The sequence below is a fragment of the Erithacus rubecula genome (genome assembly GCF_903797595.1).
Source record: "Erithacus rubecula genome assembly, contig: SUPER_Z_unloc_1, whole genome shotgun sequence".
In the NCBI taxonomy this organism is placed as follows: Eukaryota; Metazoa; Chordata; class Aves; order Passeriformes; family Muscicapidae; genus Erithacus; species Erithacus rubecula.
The window spans coordinates 4800594-4824094 of record NW_027635590.1 but is presented as its reverse complement, the minus strand read 5'-3'; the positions used below and the strand labels follow the sequence as shown (position 1 = coordinate 4824094).

At 39.4% G+C, this 23501-nt stretch overlaps 1 protein-coding gene across 1 annotated transcript; it reads right to left on the bottom strand.

The window, feature by feature from the left end:
* Positions 1–279: 279 nt before the first annotated feature.
* TUSC1 (tumor suppressor candidate 1) lies at positions 280–915 on the bottom strand. Its single transcript, XM_079330917.1, has one exon. It carries the CDS (start codon positions 894–896, stop codon positions 333–335), a length of 564 nt encoding a protein of 187 aa, XP_079187043.1. The 5' UTR covers positions 897–915; the 3' UTR covers positions 280–332.
* Positions 916–23501: the final 22586 nt, after the last annotated feature.

The following is a 23501-nucleotide window of genomic DNA, read 5'->3' as shown; positions in this document are numbered from 1 at the left end:
TGACAGGAAACACTTCTGTTCGCCGCGGCTCTTTTCTTCACAACAGCCGCTTTGAGAGATTCCTCTCGTGCCCCAAGCCTCAGCTTCTCACATGAACCTGGCTGCCCTCGATCACCGTCAGTGCCTCCTGGGTACACATTTGGGAAAAGGATTAACAAGCCTGAACTCCTCGCCACCCCTTTGGGCGGCAGGGCCCGTTGCGGCCGAGGGAGCGGTGGAGCGGCGCGGCGCCGCACGGGGCCGCAGCCGGGAGCAGAGGGGAGGCGCCAGGGGCGCGCAGCGGCGGCGGCGAGAGCCCGCAGCCCGGGCACCGCCCCTTCCGCCGGGGCCGCCTACACGGCCGGCACCAGGCTCTTCTTGTCCAGCGACTGCTCCTCCTCGTCCAGCAGCAGCTCGTCCAGCTCCCCGTCCTCGGCTCCCGCGGCCTCGGGCCCGCCCGCGGCCCGGCAGCGCCGTAGGTGCCGCAAGGCCCGGCGGTGCTTCTCCTGCAGCTGCCCCAGCTGGGCGCGCAGGGCCTCCGCCTCCTCACCCGGCTCGGCGGGGGGCTTGTCGGGGCCGGGTCCCAGCAGGGCCTGTCGGAAGAGGCAGCGATTCTCGCGGCGCAGGCGGCGATTCTCCAGCCGCAGCCGCGCGTTCTCCTGGCGCAGCCGCGCGTTGTGCCACTCGCGCTCCTCCCGCTGCCGCAGCGCCTCGCTGTGGCTGGCCGCCAAGTCCGCGTACCGCTCCGCCAGCTGCTGCGGCGACCCCCGCGACTCGCCCCGCCAGCCCTGCCGCCCGCCGCCGGCCTCGGCCGGCTCCGCGGCCCCGCCGCGCCCGGCGGCGGCACCGAGCACCGCCCGCCCCCCCCGCGCCGCGCCGCTGCCCCAGCGCCCGCCCACCGCGCGCATGCGCCTCATCCGTGCCGCGCCCGCCGCCGCCCGCCCGCAGCCGCCGCGAGCCGAGCGAGGGCTCCCGGTCGATGCGAATGGGGCGGGGCCTCGGCCCGCGGGGGCGGGGCCGGCGGGGCGGCCGCCGCGTGCCGCGGCTGTGAGCGCGGCGGCCGGCAGGGGGCGGCAGGGGCGCTGCGCTCCGCACGGGCGCGGCCGGGGGCTCGGCCGGAGGGGCCCTCAGAGCCCGCCCCCGGCTCGGGGCCGGTCCGAGCGCGGCCCGCCTGGTCCTGAGTGCGGACGGGGCACGGGCCGTCTGTGACAGTGCCTCGTCTTAAGGAGATTCTTATTAGGTCTACCTGTCCTTGTGCAGCTTAAGGCCTTTCCTCCTTGCCCTGTCACTCCGTGCCCTCGAGAGAAGCCCCTCCTGCCTTCTTGTAAGGCCCCTTTGGAGCGTGCTGCAAGATCTGCCTGGAGCTTTCTCTTTTCCAGGCCGAATGGCCCCAACTCTCTCAATCGGGGAGAGGCGCTCCGGCCCTGGCATTAATCTAGTGGCTCTCCTCTGGACTTGTTACAGTGGGTCAGGGTCGTTCTTGTATTGGGGACCCCAGAGGTGGGCACAGCTGTACAGAAAGGCTTGGCCTGCTGTGGAATACGACAGCCCAGGCCGTTTTCTGCCCCACAAGGGGAAGTTTTAGTGTCGGATATGGTTGCACAGTCCTCCAGTGTTCACGTGGGCATTACTCCCATTACTGAAAGTGGTGGCTGCGGCACAAAGGAAAGGTAGTGTTGGCTCAGCAGCACTTGTTAAATGAAGTCGTGATCACACAGATGTTGTTCACTATATTGTAGTGTTGCCGGGTTGTTGGGATTTAAGGAGAAAGACATGTAGACTCGAAGACTGCATAATATGTGACTAGATCTGTCAGCTCATTCATGATTTGGCTTAAAGTAACAAGGTTGTTTAGTATAAATTTACACATAAGCAATACTCAATATAAGAGAAATAGGATATGAGAGCTCTATATTGATGGCATTTTGCAATGGGTGATGGCGTGAATTAATACTTTGAAAGTTCCTTCAATTCCCTTTGTCCCCCATTGCATAACCACACACGTTGGTGCCGATGCCAATAAGCAGTCATTTTGGGATTACCACAATGGTACACTACATATCCCTCTGGACTTCTGTGTATATTTTACTCTTCAGGTTGTAAACTATTTCTGATAAGAACCATGCTTTGCTTTATGATACAATGTTCACTTAATTACTAGTTGAGTCTTCGATGTGGATCCTGAATTTGAAGTTGGACAAGCAATGTGTGACAGTAATTGTAGTAACTATTTTCAGAGCCTTTTCAGCTCTAAAGGCTATCTGTTACTTAATGTTATTTTACATTATTTAAAATATTTACAAAAGAAACAGCAAAGCACTGCAGAACCAGAAATAATCTTAGTTGTACTGTACTTTTTCTGTGACTGTAAATCAACATAAATGAATAAGTATTTCCTTACTAAGCCATTTTCTAAGGAGACATTAACTAGGGTGTTATACAAGCTCTGCATGATATGTGACTGAACGGGTTTTGCATTGAAAGAAGCATGTTAATACTTGTTTATGAGTCACTTCTTAATGTTGCTGCTTGGTAAATCTATGGATATACTTACTAAAAAAAACTTCAATTAGAACTATAGGTTGAAACTAAAATAACACTGAAACTCTTCTATTTGTGTGGACCAGGGCTTTGCATTTCAGAGGAATAGTGGAGAGAGCAACACAGAGCTTGAGCTTTTGATGACCAGTAAATTAAATTACAGTCATCATTAACAACACCTTCACTTTGATCCAGCTTCCTTAAGTCTTGCAGGGAATGTTGTATCCGGGGCCTCAATTTCATTTATTCATGTATTTTAGTTCTTTCATGTGTATTTTATGCTAGGAAGTACATGGATATATATCTGCATAAGAATTGATAATCTGTATTCCTAAAATAATCAGATGGCATATCAGAGTAGTATTTACTGAGTTTCAGATTCCTTGGACAATGTTTAAACACCAATTTCATGTCTGTAGGTTAAAAACGATGACAGAAAGTAGGGATCAAGGTAAGATGATAAATGAACATAAAAAAACTTTCATTGTGAGATAGGATCACCCTAGAAAACGTTAAGGGGGAAAATGAAAATTGAGAAGTAACCAGAGAAATCGTGACTAGTTGTACAGTTTTCGGTGATTTTTTGCTCACTGAATGCCTTTAAAGGATAGAATATTTTAAACAGCAATATTATAATAATATTATTCCATAATATCATTATGGTATTTTTCTGTAATAATATATTTGGATTAAAGCCTTATGTTTGCTTAATGGTGTCAGATCTCTGTAGATAAGAGAAAGTGACAGTGCTTGGGGACTATCAGCTGGCATTTATATCAAACCCTGTCCAGCCTACACAGGAAAATGATTCTAGAATAACACCTCACAAGGAAAATAGCACCTCTTTGTGCCTGTCATTCCTTTACAACTGCATCCATATATTTGATGTGAAGGGAATTCAAACAATGCTGCTGCTTGTGTAAATTTTGAAGGGAATATTCTCTTTTGACTTCAGTGGAAGATATACCAAAAGGTCCAATTTGAGTTTAGTTAAATTTTCTTCGTGCCTTTTTTTTTCTTTTTTTTCCCCCTCTTAAGTTACAGAGTAATAGAATGATTTGGGTTGGAAAAGATTTTTAAAGGTCATCTAGTCCAAATCCTTGCAGTATGAAGGCACAACTTCTTCCATATTAGGATTCTCAGGGCCCCACCCAACCTGACCTTGAATCATTCCAGGCATTAGACATCCACCAGCTCTCCAGGTAACCTGTATTTCAGTGTGTCACCACTATTACTGTAAAAAATTTCTTGTTTGGATCTGGTCTGAATCTACATTTTTTCAGTTTGAAACAATTATTCTTTATCCTAGTACTATAGACCCTACTGAAAAGTTTGTCTCCGTCTTTCTTTAAGCCTTCATTAAGTATTGAAAGTCCAAAATAAAGTCTCTCTGGAGTCTTCTTTTCCAGGCTGAGCAACTTCACCTCTCTCCACCTTTCCTCACAGGAGATTCAGGCCTTTGATCATTGTTGTGGTACTCCTCTGCTTCAACACCAAAAGGACCATATGTGTCTTGTGCTGAGGACCCCAGAGCTGGATGCAGTACTTGAGATTGGGCTCTCACCAGAGTGGAGTAGAGGGACAGAATCATCTCCCTTGGCTTACTGGTCACATTTCTTTTTGAAGCAGCCCAGAATATGTTTGGCTTTCTGGGCTGTGAGAAGACATTGCTGGCTGATGTCCAGTTTTCCGTTTACCAGCATCTCCAAGTCCTTCTGGCAGGACTGCTCGTAATCTCTTCATCCCCCGGACTGTATTGATACTGCGTGTTGCTCTGACCCAGGGGCATGACCTTGCACTTGGCCTTGTTGGAAAGCCTCACTCTACATGAGGAGTGCACTAGTGAGTTCACTCCTATAGTTTATGCAGCTCCCCCTGGTTGGCATCACGATCCCATTCTTTGGGTGTGTCAAACAAACCCTTGGCTCTTGGTGTCATCTCCAAATTTGAGGGTGCACTCAATCCCACTGTCTTCGTTGGTGGTGAAGACATCAGATAATGCTGATAGCAACACAGACCCCTGAGGGTCATCACATGTCTCCATCCAGACACTGAGCCACCGAACACTACTCTCCAAATGCAGCCATACAGGCAATTCCTTAATCACCAGACAGTCCACTCATAAAATCTTCTCTGTAGATGTAGAGGAATGTGTCAATGGCTTTACAGAGGTCCAGATAAATAACCTCTGTAGCTCTTCCTTTGTCTACTGATGGAATCACTTCATCACGGAAAGGCCACTTAGTTGGTCAAGCAGGACTTGCCCTTGGTGCAAGCATGCTGGCTGTCTCAAATAACATCCCTGTTATAGGTCAATAGCTCAATAGTCCCAAGGTTCATCTTTGTATGAATGGCAGGTCCCTGGAATGCCATCCCAGCTTTTGACAAATAGAACAAAAAGTAAGGGAATGTCCCATTGAGTCTCTCTTCCACTTCATACATTACCCTGATGCATGTGTAAATATACTTTGTTTGGGTTTTTCTGAAATGAAGTAGATAATTTTGCTCTGATGCAGCAAGTGCAATACATCTTTCAGGCTTGAACTTGATCAAAGCTGAAACTCTGAAAATCCCTCAGGATTATGACATAGGTGTTTTGTGTAGTCCTGAAGATAAAGGAATTGCTGTGTACATGTGAAACAGCATCATTCAAGGAAGACCAACTAACAGATTTAAAAATGCAATATAGGAAGCATTAGCTTTTCAACTGAGGTTGCAAGTACCTTCAAAATAGCACAGTTCAGTGATACCACCTTTTCAGTTGCAAGGCCCAAATAATCTCATTTAACGTGTTTGTTTAGTTGTCAATCTTTTTCAGAAGCAAAGGGTACGTTAGCAAAGAGAAAATTTCTAGCTCTGAACTGACAGGCTCTGAACTTTGCAAGCAGAATAAAGGATTAACTAGTAAATACATTTTTCTTGTATCTTTCAGCCTGAAGGATAGTCTAGAAGACCATTACCAGGGAAGAATATCAAGTTTCATTGGGTTGCATCTTGTATCAGTATTTTTCTGATGGAATGTAAAAGATTAGCTTGACTTACATCACTGATTACATTTCAGTGGGCAGAACAGAGCAAATTCTTAGTGCTAGGACCTGTTGGAAATAAATGGCATGAAACAGCTGCAGAGGAACAAAAAGAGATAAAATCAGGGGGAAAAAAAACCAGTGCAGATAAGAGAATAATGCAACAGGAGAAGAAATGGAAATTGTGATTCCATGTAAGGGAAATGTTTTTTGGCTGACAAAGAGTGAAAGAGACAATCTGATAGTTAATAAATGATAACGACTAAACATGCTTACAATAGAAAGTGTTTAATTTATTCTGCCCTGCTTTTCCTGCCAATACGACAGTGAGTTTCAATGTAGGATGAGAAACTTGCTGATTCGCTAGCCCATGGATCACCAATAGAAATAAAGCATGGGCTTCTCTCAGGAATTGGATTTGCCATCAGTGGAGAAACAGTGGAATGTGGAGTGTATAAGTAGTTTGCTAACAGTCCTGGAAATAAAGTAGGAAAATGTAGGTCCATCCTTTTTTAGGTTGAGGCAAGAAATATCCTTGGAGAAAGGATCTGTGGTCCCGTATCAAAACAAAAGGAACATTTCCTTTCCCTGTTTGAAAGATTAGGAAAACTGTCTCCTTCCAGCTTATTTTACCTCCTAAGTTGAGTTTTCAGTGGAACAGAAGTAAACTTCTGATGTTTTGGTAATTTTTGGTAATTTTGCAAGTTTTCTGAGAATGGGATATATGGCTTGGGAAGGTGTTTATTAACTATATTACTGGATTGCTGATCTTTGATTAATAAATGGCTGTAGTCTGATGTGCTTCTTTCTTAATTTTTTCTTTAATCTTCATTAGTTTCATACATTGAAAATTTTTTATAAAATACATTCTCAGTTTCTGTTTCTTTTGCTGTTAGCATTCTTTTCAAAACCATCCTTGCAAATAGTTTCTAATTTCCAGAAAGTTTGATGTCAACAATTCTTGTTGATGCTTGCCAGTAGAAATGCTTTTTTTTTTTTTAAATAAGAATAGTTAATATTGATGGGAATGGAGCAGATAATCTTGAATGCCATCACACAGCACTTAAGAGGATGGTCAGAGTATCAGACCCAGCCAGCATGAATTCAGGAGGGGTAGGTCATGCTTGACCAACCTGATCTCCTTTTATGACCAAATGACCCACCTGGTGGATGCAGGAAAGGCTGTGGATGTTGGTACCTGGACTTCAGCAAGGCCTTTGGCACTGTCTCCCACATAATACTCTTGGAAAATCTGGCAGCCCATGGCTTGGACAGGAGCACTCTGTGCTGGGTTAGGAACGGGCTGGATGCTCAGGCCCAGAGAATGGTGAATGGTGCTGGATCCAGATGGGACTCAGACATCAGTGGTGTCCCTCAGTGGTCTGTGCTGGGGCCAGTCCTGTTTAATATCGTCACTGATGATCTGGATGATGGGGTCAAGTCATTAAATTTTCAGATGACACTAAGCTTGGGAGCATGTGCCGATCTGCTGGAAGGTAGGAGGACTCTGCAAAGAGATCCAGAACAGAGGCCACAGTCCTGATGAAGTTTAATAAGTCCAAAGTGCTGAGTCCTGCATTTTGGCCACAGTAACCCCCTGCAGTGTTGCAGGCTGGGGATGGTGTGGCTGGACAGTGCCCAGGCACAAAGGGACCTGGGGGTACAGACAGACAGCTGACTGAACATGAGCCAGCAGTGTGCCCAGGTGACCAAGAAGGCCAATGGCCCCTGGCCTGTATCAGGAATGGTGTGGCCAGCAGGAGCAGGGAGCTCATTCTTCCCCTCTACTCAGCACTGGTGGGGCCACACCTTGAGTGCTGTGCCCAGTTCTGGCCCCTCAGTTTAGGAAGGATGTTGAGACACTTGGGTGTGTCCAGAAGAGGCAACAAGGCTGGTGAGTGGCTTGGAACACAAACCCTGCGAGGAAGGGCTGAGGGAGCTGGGGCTGTTCAGCCTGGAGAAAAGAAGACTCAGGAGTGACCTTATCACTCTCTACAACTTCCTGAAAGATGGTAGTCAGGTGGGGGTTGGTCTCTTTCTCTGGGAAGCAGCTGACAGAATGAGTTTCAAGGGAAGTTTAGGTTAGATATTAGAAAAAAATTCTACACTGAAAGAGTGATTGTGCAATGGAATCATCTGCACAGGGAGGTGGTAGAGTCACTTTCCTGGACGTGTTTGTTTAATAAAGACTGGATGTGGCACTCATTGCCATAGTTTAGTTGATTAGGAGGTCTTAGGTCATAAGTGGACTGGATGATCTCAAAAATTCTTTTCCAACCTAGTTCATTCTGTGATTCTGTAACATAGCAATATTTTAGAATCATAGAATAATTTTCTTTGGAAGGAACCTTAGAGATCATCTAATTCCATCATGCCCCAGAAACACCTTTCACCAAACCACCAACATGGTGTTGGACACTTCAGGAGTGAGGCATCTAGAGTTTCTTTGGATCGAGTTCCAGTGTCTCACCATCCCCATTGTAAAGAATTTATTCCTAATATCTACTATAAACCTACTCTCTTATGGTTTAAAACCATTCCCCCTTTTTCTTACTTTATGATCTTGTAAGAACTCCAACTCTCTTGCAGGCTTCCTTTTCTTCTCCAGTCTGAACAACCTCAGCTCAGCCTGACTTCATATACAGGTGCTCCAGCCCTCTGATGATTTTCATGGCCCTCCTCTGCACTTGCTTCAACAGATCCATGTCCTTTCCATGTTGGGGGTCCAAGAACAGAGTGTTACTGCAGGAACAAGGGAACTCAAAGAGCGGAGAAGAGGGCAGAATCACCTCCCTTGTCCTTGTCCTAGTCATGCTGCTTTTGATGCATCCTGGGATACGGTTAGCTTTTTGTGCTGTGAGTGATCATGGTACAGTGATGTTGAGTTCTTGTCCACCAAGCCCCAAGTCCTTCTCTACAAGGGTGCTCTCAGCCCCTTCTCTTCCAAACCTGTTTGGAATTGTTTGGAACCTGTTGAAATATTTGGGATTGCCCCAACCCAAATGCAGGGACCTTACTCTTAGCCTTGTTGAACTTCCTGAGTGTTGCACAGGCCCACCTCTCAAGCTTGCCAAGTGCCCTGGAAGTGTTAAATAAAACTTGTGGATGTAACATTTGAGGACATGGTTTAGTGATGAACCTGATGGTGGTGCTGGGTTGATTTTTTGCCTTGTTGTGATATTAAAGGTCTTTTGCAACCTTAGTGATTCTGTGATTCTGTGATTTATTGTCTTGGTATGGACAGCAGTATTAAAAGCCATCAACATCTTTCTTTGACAGCATTACTTAATCCTGTCCATGTGTTACCTTAAGAAGAACTGAATATAAATAAAGAAAGCCCTACTTATCTGTTTCAGTTAATATTTGTACAGCTGTGGGAAAGGGACACTTCCTCAAAACACTGTGGAGTAGACTAGGGAAACTTGAGTTCATATGTATTAGAGGAGAGAATATGCATTAAGGATTACAGGTTAAGCAGTAAGAATTTCAGCATGCAACAAAGTCCCTCTCAGCCTGGATTTCTGACAAAGTCTTGTAACCTAAAATAAAAACAATGGCCAGATTCAAAAATACAGACAAGGACATGTACTTTCCAAGAGGATCTCTGTACACATATGTTGTGTGTATAATATGGGACTTTCTTTGTGTAAGATGAAAATTTTCTTCTCTATTTTGGGATTAAGAAGCATCACATCAAAAGACAAAACTTATTGATATGAAGGTCAGTCCTGAATCTTTGCTTAGGGTCAAACTTAACAGTTTGACCTTTGGACTGAGAGTAAGGTCTGTGAATTGCATAAGAAAACTAAATGATGACTCACATTGGAGATGTTTCATCAATTTTGGAGAGATAGTTAAGAATTACGAATCTAAAATAAACCACCTAATTACAGGTAGTGGTTAAGGTCCCAATTAAAAGGATGGGAAAATTGCCTACAAAATTACACTTTTAAAATTAGAACAAGACGTTTGGACAGCTGAAATAGGGAATAAGCTAAATAAGTGTCTTGGATTTTTGTATAGGTATCTGTATGCAAACCAAGTTAGGAAAAGCTTTTAAAAATTAGAGCATAGAAATTGTCTTTATAGATGGAAGAAGAAATAGGAGCAGAAAAAAGTGATAGTCAACATTTTCAGTGAAGAGTTTAAATTGTAGTAAAATGTTGATCATCTCTTGTTTCCAATAGAAAATTAGAAAATATATCTTAAAATCTGGTGTTGTGTGCTAGACTTTATTAAAAAAAGGTGTTGAGGGCAGGAACAGATCAGATCCTGTTTAGTGAATCATCTGGTGAAACTCATCTTGTGTTTGTAGCGTATGTGTTTACATCAAATTACATTTATGGTCAGTTGGACTTTTGAACATGGTTCATGTCATGGTAATGCAGGTATCTAAAAGTGATAGGGTATATCTCATTCTAAACAACATTTTACTTTTTGTTGTCTGTCAAAGGAGTCAGAACGATACTCCCATCATAATTGTCCAACCACCTGCTTCCAATTCTCAGCACCAAAGTGTTCTCAACAGCTGCAGACTAGGAAATTGCAGTTTTAGGAGATCCTTGAGCAGAGAAAAGCCATGGGGGAGCATGCTCATGAAGTTCTAGTTTATCATATTTTGCATTTCTGTGCTGTAGATAACAGCCTAGAGGCCTTTCTTGTCCTTTCTGGTTAATAATCTGGTAGGTTGAGCTAGCAAGTCCAGCACAGAACTGATGCCCAAAGAAAGTGATTCAGCAAAATAGGAAAACAAAATGGAAATATCTCAGAAGGCTTTGTTTAAACCTTCAACCAGTCCACTGTCATTCTGAAGGAAAAATTGAAGGTGACAGAAGCAGGTTTCATAATCGCAAGAAAATTAAACTATCAGTGGTAATGATACTTATACAATATATATGCAGTTGACACAAATACTGTGAGGTGGTCTTTACCTTCACCACAAGTTGAAGGAATAAGTTTCTACTGTATGTAAATGTCAGTACTGTAAGACTGACGTTGATGTTTTTTCAGAAAGATAATTTTATGGGTACTGTGCCAGTAAAGAATACCTGTGTCCTATTGTTAGCTTTTCTCCAAGCTCTGTTGTTTTTTATACTTGATTCATCCCAAATTGTAATTCACCTACTGAAATTAGGAGAAATAAAATACCTTCAGCTAAGTTTAAATGGAAAATGACACCGTGGAACAAAAAAAACCCCCAGTAGTTAAAAGAGAGATTTCAAAGATATTGTCAAAGATTAAATTAGTTTCCACTGAGTAAGCATGGTGTGTCTGAATTTTGTGTATCTTTGAACATCAGAATTGTCTATGGGCCATGTGAGAAAAACAAGGTAGCTCAATTTTCTGAGGTATTTTACAGGTCCATTATTTAGCTTTCTTTTTATAAAGTCTAATCCACCTGCCTTAAAAAATTTGTAAACGCTGTTTTTAATTTAACCAGGGTTTCTAGCATTACAATAGGATTCAGAAATCTCACTCTGAACACAGTAATGCTTGATTTCTTTATTAACAGCAGTATTCAATACAATAAACATAAAAGCTAGGAAGCAACTCTGAAGCAAACTCTGTAAAAATTCTTGAAGACTACTTAATGAGAGAAGAGTAACTCCTAAACTATATCGCTTTTATTTCCCAAACAAGTTAAGCAAAGGTCCGAAACATTAGTATTCATAATGACTGTGTAAACTTCATATTATGAAACTGACGCCTATAGCTGCTATAATGATTTTCATTTTGTGGAGAACTTGCCATGGCATTTCCATTTTTCTTGATGTTTCAAGTTTCTGTAAATAGTAGATATCAGAATTTCATCATTAACCTGAATTTACACTTATTAAATGAAAAAACTCCTGGTTTTCTATTTAATTCAGAATTGCTAAGGTATAGCCCTTTTCTTTCACCTTAGCAAAGATTACTACTTTCTTTCCATTTATGAATATACAATAAACAATAGCAATAGCTCTCAACTGATATTAATAAAAATATTTGCGTTCATTGCTTCTTTTAGTGGGATTGGGTAGTTAAAAGTATAGATTTCGTATGTCAAGTCAAGTATTCTTAGATTCCCAGCTGTTTTCTTATGAACAGTTTCCACAAGTACATGTTTTACAGAGCAAAATTATCCCTTCCCAGAGGATGGTCTTTCAAAATGAGCCAGTAGTTTTTGTCCTCTTGATTCCATACCCTTAATTTTCTTTATAGCTTTTTCTCAACACCACCAAATGGACACATTATTCAGACTAGAAACAATGACAAAAATGTTAGTTTCTCATCTATCAAATATATGGCTCTTCTAATTCTGGTGGGTTTTGTCTGTAACAAGCTTTTGGTTCATTTTTTACTTTTTTTATGTGTACATATGTATAGGGTTATAAAATATTTTTAGATTATATTTTTAAAATATTATTTTCAAATTATGGTAATCATGGTTTTTTTCTATCTGTAGACAATACTGGTTTTGAACATTCAAAACTTCTGAATTTAGGCCCCCTCTAGAAAAAGATAATTTTAAAGTGTAGGTTTTTAGTTTTATTGTAGTAATGTATTTATCAATTTTCTCCACAGTTGTTTCATTATGAAGTCTGTTAATATATTATTGCTGTTAACAGCTATATTACAGTGTGCATATGTAGACCAAGTGCTGAGTCCTGCCCTTTGGCCACAACAACCTTTGTAGCACTACAGGCCGGGGGCTGCGTGGCTGGACAGCAGCCAGGCAGTGCTGTCAGAGGGTGCTGATGGGCACCAGGCTGATCATGAGCCAGGGGCAGCAGACTGCACAGGATGGCCAGACAGAAGGCCAGGGGCATCCTGGCCTCTATCAAGAGTAGTGTGGCCAGCAGGACCAGGGAAGTGATTCTTCCCCTGTGCTGGGCACTGATGAGGCCATACCTTTAATTCTGTATCCAATTCTGGACCTCCCAGTTTGGAAAGGACATTGAGGTACTGGACTAAGTCCAGAGAAGGGCAGTGAGGCATGGAACACAAGTCCTATAAGGAGAGGCTGATGTAGCTGGGGTGATTTAGCCTGGAGAAAAGGAGGCTGAGGGGAGATCTCATCACTCTCTGTAACTGCCAGAAAGGAGGCTGTAGCCAGGTAGAGGCCAGTTGCTTCTCCCAGGCAACCAGCAAGAGGACAAGAGGACACAGTCCTTAGCTGTGCAAGGGGGGAGCTTTAGGCTGGGCCCTTTTTTTCACAGAAAGGGTGATTGAGCATTGTAATGAGCTGCCTGGACAGATGCTGGAGTCACCATCCCTGGAGGTGTTTAAGAAAATACTGGATTGTGGAATTCAATGCCAGAGTCTAGTTGACAAGGTGGTGCTAGGTCATAGTTTGGACTCAATGATCTTTTCCAACCTAGTTGGTCTATGATTCTGTTATTCTGTATATGATTGTTTGTGGATGTGTGTCTGTATATTTATGCATAAAGAGCAGTCCCAATCCAAGTGAAATAAACTAGGTATTGAGCTTAATAAAAAGCTCCAACTTTTACAATTGGCACTATGGCATATACATTTACTAATAATTATTTCTTTTTTTTTTTTTAGTTTTCTTGTAGAAGACCAGAAATTTTCTATATATCTTAACTATAATCCTACAGTACTCTGATAAGTTTAATATTGTAGAAGATCAAGGAGCAATGTATCTAGAAACTTTAAGAAGTCAGAGGATGGCTTCAAACATGAAAATCAAAAGTTCCTACTATGAAACTGCTAGGTAAATCACTGAATGCTTTACCTGAAATGGGATGAATGAAGTGAGACGAGTTTGGAACATATGTTTACCTTCCAAGTCTTACTTGAGGTGTGCTTGATTTCTGCAATTTCAATTCCATATATTTTCCTTGTGTCATTTATGTTATTTTTTGAAAATCAATAATGTATATGTGAAGATAATACTCAAAAAAGTACTAAATCTGATATTAATTTTACAAATGTGAATATTTTTGTTAGGATTTGCTTAAAACAACCTGATGCTGTGTTTTGTATTTCTGTCATATGGTGTAATAAAACTCTTCTGACCATTCCATCATTTGTTTGGATGCTCACCCAAAATTAGAAACAATGGCAAATATGATGATGATAAGATTTAAAAAGAAATCTATATCTGGGATTATTCATCTGAATGCAAAATACAGCCTGGTGTACAAAAAAAAAAAAAAAAAAAAAGTTTTTCTTCATTGGCTAAATAGTGAAACATGAATTGCAGAGCTGAAATAGAATAGATGGAAAGGACATGAAGCCTAATATTATATTGTTCTTCCCTTTAAAAAATCTTTGATTTCATGGTATAGAAAATCTGGGGTAAAATAGAGTCACAGCATTTTTGGAAGGTTTTAAAGAAGCTGACCAGAAATGGGAGGCTGTTCTCAAGTCAGTCTTGAGCAAGACAGAGCAATTAATTAATTCAGATGATTCTCATGGAATCACATAATAGAATCATGTTGTGCCCAAAAATATTCAAATATACATAGTATTGTTTAAAATAAACACAGGCATTATTTAAAATATTTGGAAGGAATTTCAAGCATTTTCTACATATTTCTTTTACAAAAAATTTAGTAGCTGGATCAAAGAATCATAACTCAGTAAGACAAAGATACACTGGGCAGCCTGGATTAAGAGATATTTAAAATTATTGCAATAGAAGATGAGGAAAAAGCAAGAATTAAGTAGCATGACCTGGTAAAAAGAAAATTTGGTTTCTTTTAGAAAATTATTTCTTAAGAAAAGTTAGATCTTGTAAAAATTATTTACTTTATCACTCCTTCCATTTATGGTCATACAATAAAAAATAGGTACAATATGGTTATACAATAAAAAGTAGCTTTCAACTGATATTAATAAAAATATTTGAATTTATTGCTTCTTTTACTGTGATTGAGTATTTAGTTGGCAGTATTTAGTTGATTAGGTATAAGTTTGTAAAACTTTAAAAATTTACTTTCCCTGAAATGAGGACAAATCTGTTATGTTTCTATGATGTGAGAAGAAATTAAATGTCCTGGATCACGAAAAAGATCAGTCTTCATCATATCTAGAAGTTAAAATGAAACACTTCAGAATTTCTTTCTAGGTCTTTTGTTCAACACATCTGTTGATCTTCAAAGGTCAAAAAGGAAGGAGGTGAAAAAACTTGTGATGACAAAGTTTTCTCTAATTTTTTTACCTATGTATTTAAAACACTGACAGTCAAAATATTTGTGGAAAAAACCTGTATAGACAAAAATCTAAATAACTGATTGGGAAAGTTATGTAATTGTATTCGCTATGTGCATGGTAACATTTGCTTCCTTTCTGCATTTCCTAACATTAGAGATTTGATTGCTACAGCTTTTGCTTAGTTACAAATTTAGCTAAATGAGCAAATTGGGCCAAAATTAGATAACAATGTATAGCTTATTGTATATACAGAAAGGTTTTAACGAAAAGATTCAAGGTAGCATTTTTGTTTGGCATATATGAAAGAGAGCAGTGAACAAGAAATCAATTGGTCCTCATCATTGATAGTCAGAATAAGTAAATCAGATTGCAGGTAAGGTGTACTATGGTCTACATTGGAGCTAATGGCTCATCTTGGAGATAATGGCATCAAACAAAAATTGACTTGACACCTGTTTCAGTTTTTTTATTAGGCTATCTGGCTCTCCTCAAGTCTTCGTTTACCAGCTGATTCTCTCATTCTTAAGGCTCTTTGGGGGACTTGTCTTAGCTGTTTTGGGAACTAGAAGTTCTGTCTTAAATTTGATATGTGCAGCAGTGGAAAATATATAGTTTATTCACTTCTTTCATCAATAGGAACAAGATACAGAAGCATCCGTAAATCTTTCAGGAAATGCTTCTACTGTTAGCCCAAAATGTAAATAACTTTGAAAACATACTGGTTTTCCTCAAGGATTTTGAGTTCTGTCTGAATTTGTTATCAGAGATTTTTTTAGAATATCTGGTATATATCTGAAAGTTGGGTAGATCGTGATCAAGATTACTTGAAATGTTCCTGGCACATATTGGATTGCATGCTTGTACAAATTATATTGTTTTGACAGACTGAGCGGTCATAATTGAAAACTGGATTGTAAACGAGTTTAAAATATTTTAAATTATTTGTCACAATATGGCATAGTTTTGATAAATTCTTAGCTCAAGTACTTTATTTATAAGTATGGATTCTAATTTATAAAGATTAAATATTTTTGTATTAACCCAGTGCTTGATGACATGAAAGAGTTCTCCTTAACAGTAAACACTTAAGAGCCTACAGAAAAGACTCTTATTTCTATTTTTATTCAAATTTTGAGAGTGATGAAGTTGTAGTACTAGATCTGTATTATTTTGATTCTGTATTATTTTTGTCCAGTAAGTTATTCCCAGTTTGATGATGTACTAGAAATAATCTGAAATTTTTCATTGTCCTCTTGGATGTCTTCAGCAAGAGAAATAGTTTGTGTATAAGAAAAACCCAGAAGATTGGGTTGCTGTTACTAAAAGACCTCACCAGGAAACCAGAAGTAAGACAGATGCAAGCAGAAAAGCACTGACTTGCAGAGAAGACATTTTTTATGCTGGGATCAACAGAGCTTCATGAACTTCAAGGGTCTCTGTAAGCCTCAAAGACTCAAAGGACTCTGTAAGCCATGTCAGTCTTACTATATCAGGTTTTTTATTCTGAAAATCCAAGTTTCTTGTCCAAATTGGTAAAATGGGCAATGTCCACAGAAGCAGTTGCGCACTGAAGTCCTGTATTGCCAGACATCCCTAAATCCAGTAAAGATCTATGCATTAGACTAATTGGAAGTATGCTATTTTTAAATACTACATATTCTATTTTTTGAAGGATTTGCTGCCTTGCTCATGCATGAGGAAGCAAAAAGTCATTTAAAGGGTTATTTCATGTATATAGGTATGTGAGACGGAGAGGACTAAATCCTGAGATGCTGGTCTTAGATTGATTAATATGTTTGCCTGCTTGTTGCTAGTATCTTTCAGAAGTTACACAGGGGAAAACAAATGTGCAGTAGTCTTCCTTTTCTAAATAAAAAACTATGTCAACATCATGACAAATTTTTTTCTGCTTCTTTGTAAAAGCATTGAGAGTATAAACAATCACAGCTTTCCCTGGTATGTTCTCTGTCTCCCCTTTTCTTTCTCTGTGCAATTTGCCGGACCTAATGGGAAATATCTATTTTCCTGCCTGTTTTGATTCTATCTAATATGCATTCATTTCAGAGATATTTTAGGGGAAAGGAAAAAAAAAGAGTTTGGAAGATGGAGGGAGAAGAATAGGAAGGAAAAGCTTGGGTGAATTTTATCTTCTGAGCACAGTGTCAAAGACCATTCTAATATGTATCAAAAAACTCCACACCACTTGTATCACTGAATATGATGAAGCTTGGCTCACATTTCAGTTTTAGAATTGCAGTAAGTTTGCTGAAGATTTGTCTCAAAGCTCAAGATTTTTCTCAAATCCATATGCCAAAATCTGCGTCTTAAGAAATGTTATTGCTATGATAATCTAAAGACATATTAAACAAGGGAAGTTTTATGGGGGGAGGAAATACATGTTTTATTGATTTGATTTATATTGAGGAGAAAACTATGAGATTTGGCAGAAATAAGTGGCTTTTTTACTCATATGCAATAGAAGATTTATGTAGAAGATTTGCGTTTAGTAAAGACACAGACCAAACAAGTGGAATAATTCACTCATTGTCTTTAATGTTAGATTTTCACTAGCGAACACAGAAGCATTACATATAGGTAAAGCCCTGTAAAATAAGAGCCTTGTTACCCTTTTAGAATCGTGGCTTAGACCTGCTACTTCAGCTAAGTGGAAGAGGACTATAGGGGAGTGACTCAGCTGGAACAGAGAGACATGAGAGACATGCTGCGTGTCTGCCACATGTCCACATCATGGTGTATGGTGGTTGCTTGGGTTTGGCTAGCTGTGCCTTAAAATGTGCAAACTGATAACTGGCTAACTGCTTGAAAAGTCCTAGTTTTTGCAATACAGCGACATTCTTTTGCTCTGCCTGGGGACTCTGCGTCACTCTGCATCATCACAAAAAAAGTATTTGATTGCCTAAATAAGTCTTTTAAAGTTACATTTTTAAAGTAGCATAAAGGCTGAACCAGAAATGAGAGCTTCATTAATAACTTCCTTTGCTTTCTGTTTTCAAAAGTTGAGGGGCTAGAAGTAAAGTTTTTTGCCTTTCATGTATCCTTACACTTAAAACCTTAGTTATAGGACATCTTAAAAATACTAATTAAAAAAAAATAATTTAAATGAGCAGCCCATATATGATGGTTTATCATATAGTGTCTGATGCTTTTATTTGCTTTACAAAAGAATAGGTGAGGAGTGAAAGGAAATAGTGACTCATCAGATGGGTAGGATCCAAGATAATGGTAATGAAACAAAATCTGTGGTATCCACACTCTCTCTTGTACTTAAAATGAATCACTAGTCTATTTTTAAACTGGCGTAGACTGTTCCTGACACTGAAGAGAACATAACAGCAAAAAAAAGTTAAAAAAAACTTACAAAAAATACTTTTCTTTCCAGAATTATCTGCCACAGGTTACACAGTATTTCAATTTAGACCATGTAGTTCATAGTGGAAAACAAATAGAACAGCAATACCTGATTCAAAAATAAAAGAAATTAAAGGAGAATCTTTGATAGTCTTTAATTCAAACATAGACTCTCAGTATTGCTGTCATAAGGATATGATTAAAGAAAAAGCAAAACTATACCAAAAAAACTCTAATGTTCCTTACCCTAAATTAAACTACGTAAAGGATTCAAATCTTATTGTTTCTGGAAAGGGCATCAGTTTCTGTCAAGAAACAACCTTTGAACTTCAGAATGCATATTGTAGAAACCATGTCAAAGTGGGTTATTTAAAAGTAGTGACAGACCATCAGGAGGTGCTTTTCTCTCCTTTGACTATTGAAAAAGCCTCTAGATAATTTTGTCTTGTAGGACTGTTAAATCTTGAGATGACTGAAATTCAGTTTGATTGAAATGTTCTTTTTTTCATCATATTTGAAGGATGTCTGATATCTCTGGTGAGCTGAGAGGAAAGATTGGCTAGGTGGAATAAAGTGAAAAGTTGTATATAACCGTGTTGTAGTATTAACACAAAAATCCATTGATGAAGCCACCTTTTCTTGAAGTGAAACCTAGAAGAAATACTGGTGATTTTTTGTACTGAAGCTTTGTTCCTATGTCAGTCTCAGCAAAACAGGTCTAACTGTGGGTTTGTAGAAAAAAAATCTAATTTTTGCTCTTTTATTTTTATCTGTGTTCAGTCTCCATGTGTCAGGAGCCATTTTATGCTTTCCCATTTTCACTATCAATAATAGACATTAAAAAGATTTGCAGGTGAATAACAGTAATACATACACAGGATGGAATTAATTATGAAGAGTAGACACATGGCCATGCTAGAACATGATCAGACAGACTGTGGTGTAGTCCTAACTCAACAGGAGGCTCAAATCACAATGGGAAGCAGTTGGTAACAAAAACAATCCTTAATTAACAGGCTTGCTCTTACCAAAATTGGCAAATTGTAAGCTGCTCTGTCACTTTCATTGTTTGTATAACTGGTAAATTCTATTCCCTCACTGAGCAGGAAAGACATTCAGAACAGGATCGATTTTTTTCTCAAGGAAGGAAGGAAGGAAGAAAGGAAGGCAGACAAGTGATATCCCTCCTGAATGAAAAGAAATCTCATGAAATTGTCTTTCCTATGGTAACAAAACAGGTTACCAAAGGTGGGGGTAGGAGGAACCAAATTAGAAACTCCCTGTGGGAAAACAAAATGCAATGACTTTCCATTTCTGCAAAGTAAGATTCTGTTATGTAGATGAAGGATGACCCCAATTGCTGTGAATCACAGTTGATTAAACAGTGCTAAGCTTCGGTAGGGCTGTCACCAGCACAAAGTAGTGCCACTCAGGGCTCTGGGTACTCAATGCAATGTGACTATTTTGTTTGTTTTGGGGACAGGTACAGAATTTTGTCCTGGTAATACTTTTAAGCTTTCTTATGTTCATCCTTATTTTTTCAATCCTACTTTATGGTTTTGACCAGAAATTCCTCTTCTATGTAGAGCTGCTTGTTAGACATTAATTTTTTAGGGGGTTGGTTTCGGGCAGTAGACAATACATGCAGGCATCAGTAGCAGTTTCAGAATTCTGATCTGCTGAGTGCTGTCTTTGATTGCACGACAATTTTTGGTTCAGGATTCCTGCTTTTAGAAGCTCATAAATTCAAAATAATCAAAGTAGGTTGAAGAGAATTGGATGGGAAGGATAGAAGTAAAATAACTAGATGTGCATGAGGAATGCAGATGTCTCAGGAGCTCATGTATGCTTCATTGCAGCACTTAAATAGAATTTGTACTTTCATTATGGTATTCATATGCTTTCTTAATATGTTATTACACACTCCTGCTCTTTCCTCAGCTCTGATATTAGGCTTCTTTCTGAAGGCATGTATCAGTATCCACTTAAACACATACGAATTTTTATTCAAAATTTATCTAAACCTCAGCAATGAGTTTTTCCGTGCAAGGTTGTTCCATGTTTGTAGAATTATATATTCTACTTATTCCTGTGGGATACAGATTTTAAGAAAGATGGTTGTACTGACTACTAGGTACATGCAATGGAAAAATTACAGCTTAAAGCCTCCTTCAATATTAGATATCGATCAAGTATTTTGTACTATCACACGCACAACATATTTTTCCTGCAAGACAGAGAGAACCTCATGTAAGACTAATGCATATATATCTAAATTTTGTTTCTTTTGTTTCCCTTTCTTGTAACTTAGTTGAAGAAATTGTGAGGCCATATCTAGTTGACCAGAAAACCTCCCTTTAAAGCACTTCAGTGGAAAACATATTCAGTGCCAGGTATTGTATTACTGTGTAGGTATATTGTAGTAGTGTTTGTGTGTGTGTGTGTGTGTGTGTGTACACTATATGTAACTCTCATTTAGAAATGAGACTAGAATGCTGTTCTTATAATTCTGTTAGAATACACAAATCTTCTGAATGGGGATCTAAACTACATCTGGTGTTCATACTGTGTCTTATAGAAGCCAATACCAATTCTATATGCAGAACATGGCAACAACCATTCTTAATAAACACCAACTTCTGTGGGCTGATTCCTCTACAGAACATTGTTTTACAGTGTGATTCCTTCACAGACTTTAGTAAATTAGTACTGAACATTACTCCAATAACAACTCTAATTCCATCACTACAATGGCACCACCTGTCAGAAAAATACCAATAAAGCCTTCATAACCTCTACTGATTTTACTCTTATGTAAGTTAATGACTGACTCTGAATAAGTGGTGTAGCCTTGCAGCTCCTAACAATGTCGTTATGAACCACGGGTGGTGAGAACCCCTTCCCAATGGGCCATGAATCATTATTTGTGGTGTTCGCTTTAACATGAAGTGAAAATTGTCTGCACTGAAAGTTTTGACATAAACTCTTTTCCTTTTGCTGAAAATAAGTGCCTTTTTCATAGCTTTGGCTTATAAGCTCTCCACTGCAGAGTCTGTCTTGATTTTTATGCCCTGGACAATGCTGGTAATATAGTTGGGTTTATGTAGTAAACAAGAAGGATGACCCTTTTACAGCTTCCTGCAGGTACTGCAGAAATTCCTAATCATGCCTCAGCAACAGAGATCAGCACTAAGTTTTGCAAAGAAGCAGTAGTAGTCACCAGACAAACTGCTTTCCATAGCAGCTCAAACTAGGAAGGAGGCAAGGTACAGCCAGATTGAATCCAGTCTCTTTACACTTGTAACCATATGTACAGAGGAACAACAATCCGGGACAATTAAAATGCTTACATGTTATTTTCTGATTATAGTTTGAAGAGATCTGAAACCCTCATAGAACAAACTAGACACTGCTCTGCAATATGAAAATTTAACGAGGTTAAACACAACATTTGGGGCTTTGCCAGGATGTATCTAATGATGCTCTTTTCGTGTATCTGCTTTAGAACCCAGATTTCAGCAGTGGATCACCTTTAAGTCTGAGCTCACACTTCATCTGGTCCCTGTGATGCTCATCTTTGCCCTTCTCTGATCATTTTTGAAAGCTTTCATCTAGCTGAAGAGATTCTTTTGCTTGATTTATCTATCTTTAAATTACACAAATGGCTTTCAGTTTAAATAGAGTCTGGGGCCAGAACTTGTCAGGGATTCAGATGGCAGAAGGCAGGAATTATATTTTCCCCAAGCACTAAAGGAAAGAAGACAATTTAAATATAATGGAGCAATACAGACCAATTCTACAATCTTTCAAGTGAACTAAGCATAACCACAGAAAGAAGCTGAATTTGAAAAGTTTTTGTTAAATACAGTTAAAGACAGGTGCACATATTGCACTGGGACAGGAAGATCCATTCTCACTAGAATTTATAAAATTCAGTACAATCCTTCTGAGAATGAGTTCCCTCTTGTGTTAAGTAGTGCACATCCCATAACCAAATCCAGCATCATAGCAGAATAGAAGATACCATGTCTGCACAGTACAAATCTATTTTGGTTTTGCACAGAATTTTTTGACATTTAAATTGATTTTGCAATTCTGGCTTTGCTTCTGGTAACAACTTGTTTCTCCAAAGAGTTAGGGAGTGGGAAGCTCATCCCCATACAGAAAACATTTGCTAGAACTGTGCTGCAGGCACCTCTTAACACCACAGCAGCTGAGCGATTCAGAGAAATGTGCTGACTCTGCTGAGATTTTCACTGAAGCAAGGGGAACCTTGTCCTTTAGTAGTTGTGATATTGGATGAGAAATGTCAGAATGAAATAAGTCAGTTTCTTGGTGCTTTAAGAGAGATTAATTGAAGAAAAATTTCATTTTCCCTTGAAAAAGAATGAAAAATTCTTTACCTATGATTCATGGAAGGATAATTTATTTTTTTTGAGCTCAGTCAGTCAGAGGACCTTTGATACAAGTAGATTAATCAAAGACACTTTATCATCAGTCACAGCTAAGCAGTTTTAAAAGGGTTTTCCCCCATGTCTCCAAACAAGACATTGTATCATTGTAATAGGTAGGACAAAGCTACAGCTTCAAAAGCAAACAGAGTACAGCTTCAACTGTGCGTGTTTCATTGAAAAGAGGGAAAAAATCAACTTGCTAACTGAATTATTGAATTTGCATTTATCTATTTAAGTTTTTGGTGTGTCAAATTATCTTTGGGTTTCAGAGATTGTCATGGAGCTTTAATTAAATGCATTTTGAAATCAACAGTGATGTGCTGAAGGCCTCTTCAGGATGGACAGCTTCTTGGCCAATGGACCAATTAGAATTAGATCTGTGTTTTTTTAATGAGCTTCCTAATGAAATTAAGCATTCTGTCTGTGGGTAACACATTTATCCTGCAACCCTGACCCCCCACAAATGCACATGCAAAATTGCTTGATGTTTAAAATAAAAACATTTATTTCTGAAGCTTCTTAGCCCAGTTTAGTGGAATGCATATTCATATCAATATTTTGAATCCAGGTCTGCACTTTTACAGTCTCAACAGCAGATTTGATGATGTAAACGTATTCATTTCTACACTCAGCTCTCTGCTTAGGGTTGTGGGTTTTTAATCATGCTGCTGATCTGTAGAACATTGTTTTTCACTTGTTCCTAAGCTGCAAACAATTTGAGGTATATATTGTCTTATTTTGGTTTGGTTTGTGTTTTTTTTTTTTTTTTCATATGCTAATGTGGCTGTTGCACAATGGAGTCAGGACCAAAGCCTGAGGCTTCTGTGATGCTGCAATGGTAACATACTTTTGGCTCTGTAGCACAGTGTTTTACTGGTTATTCCACTATATCACCTCATCAATTTTCTAGTACTGTCTGCTTTTTTACTCTAATCTACCAAAAAATGTTCAGACTGAAGAACCAGCACTT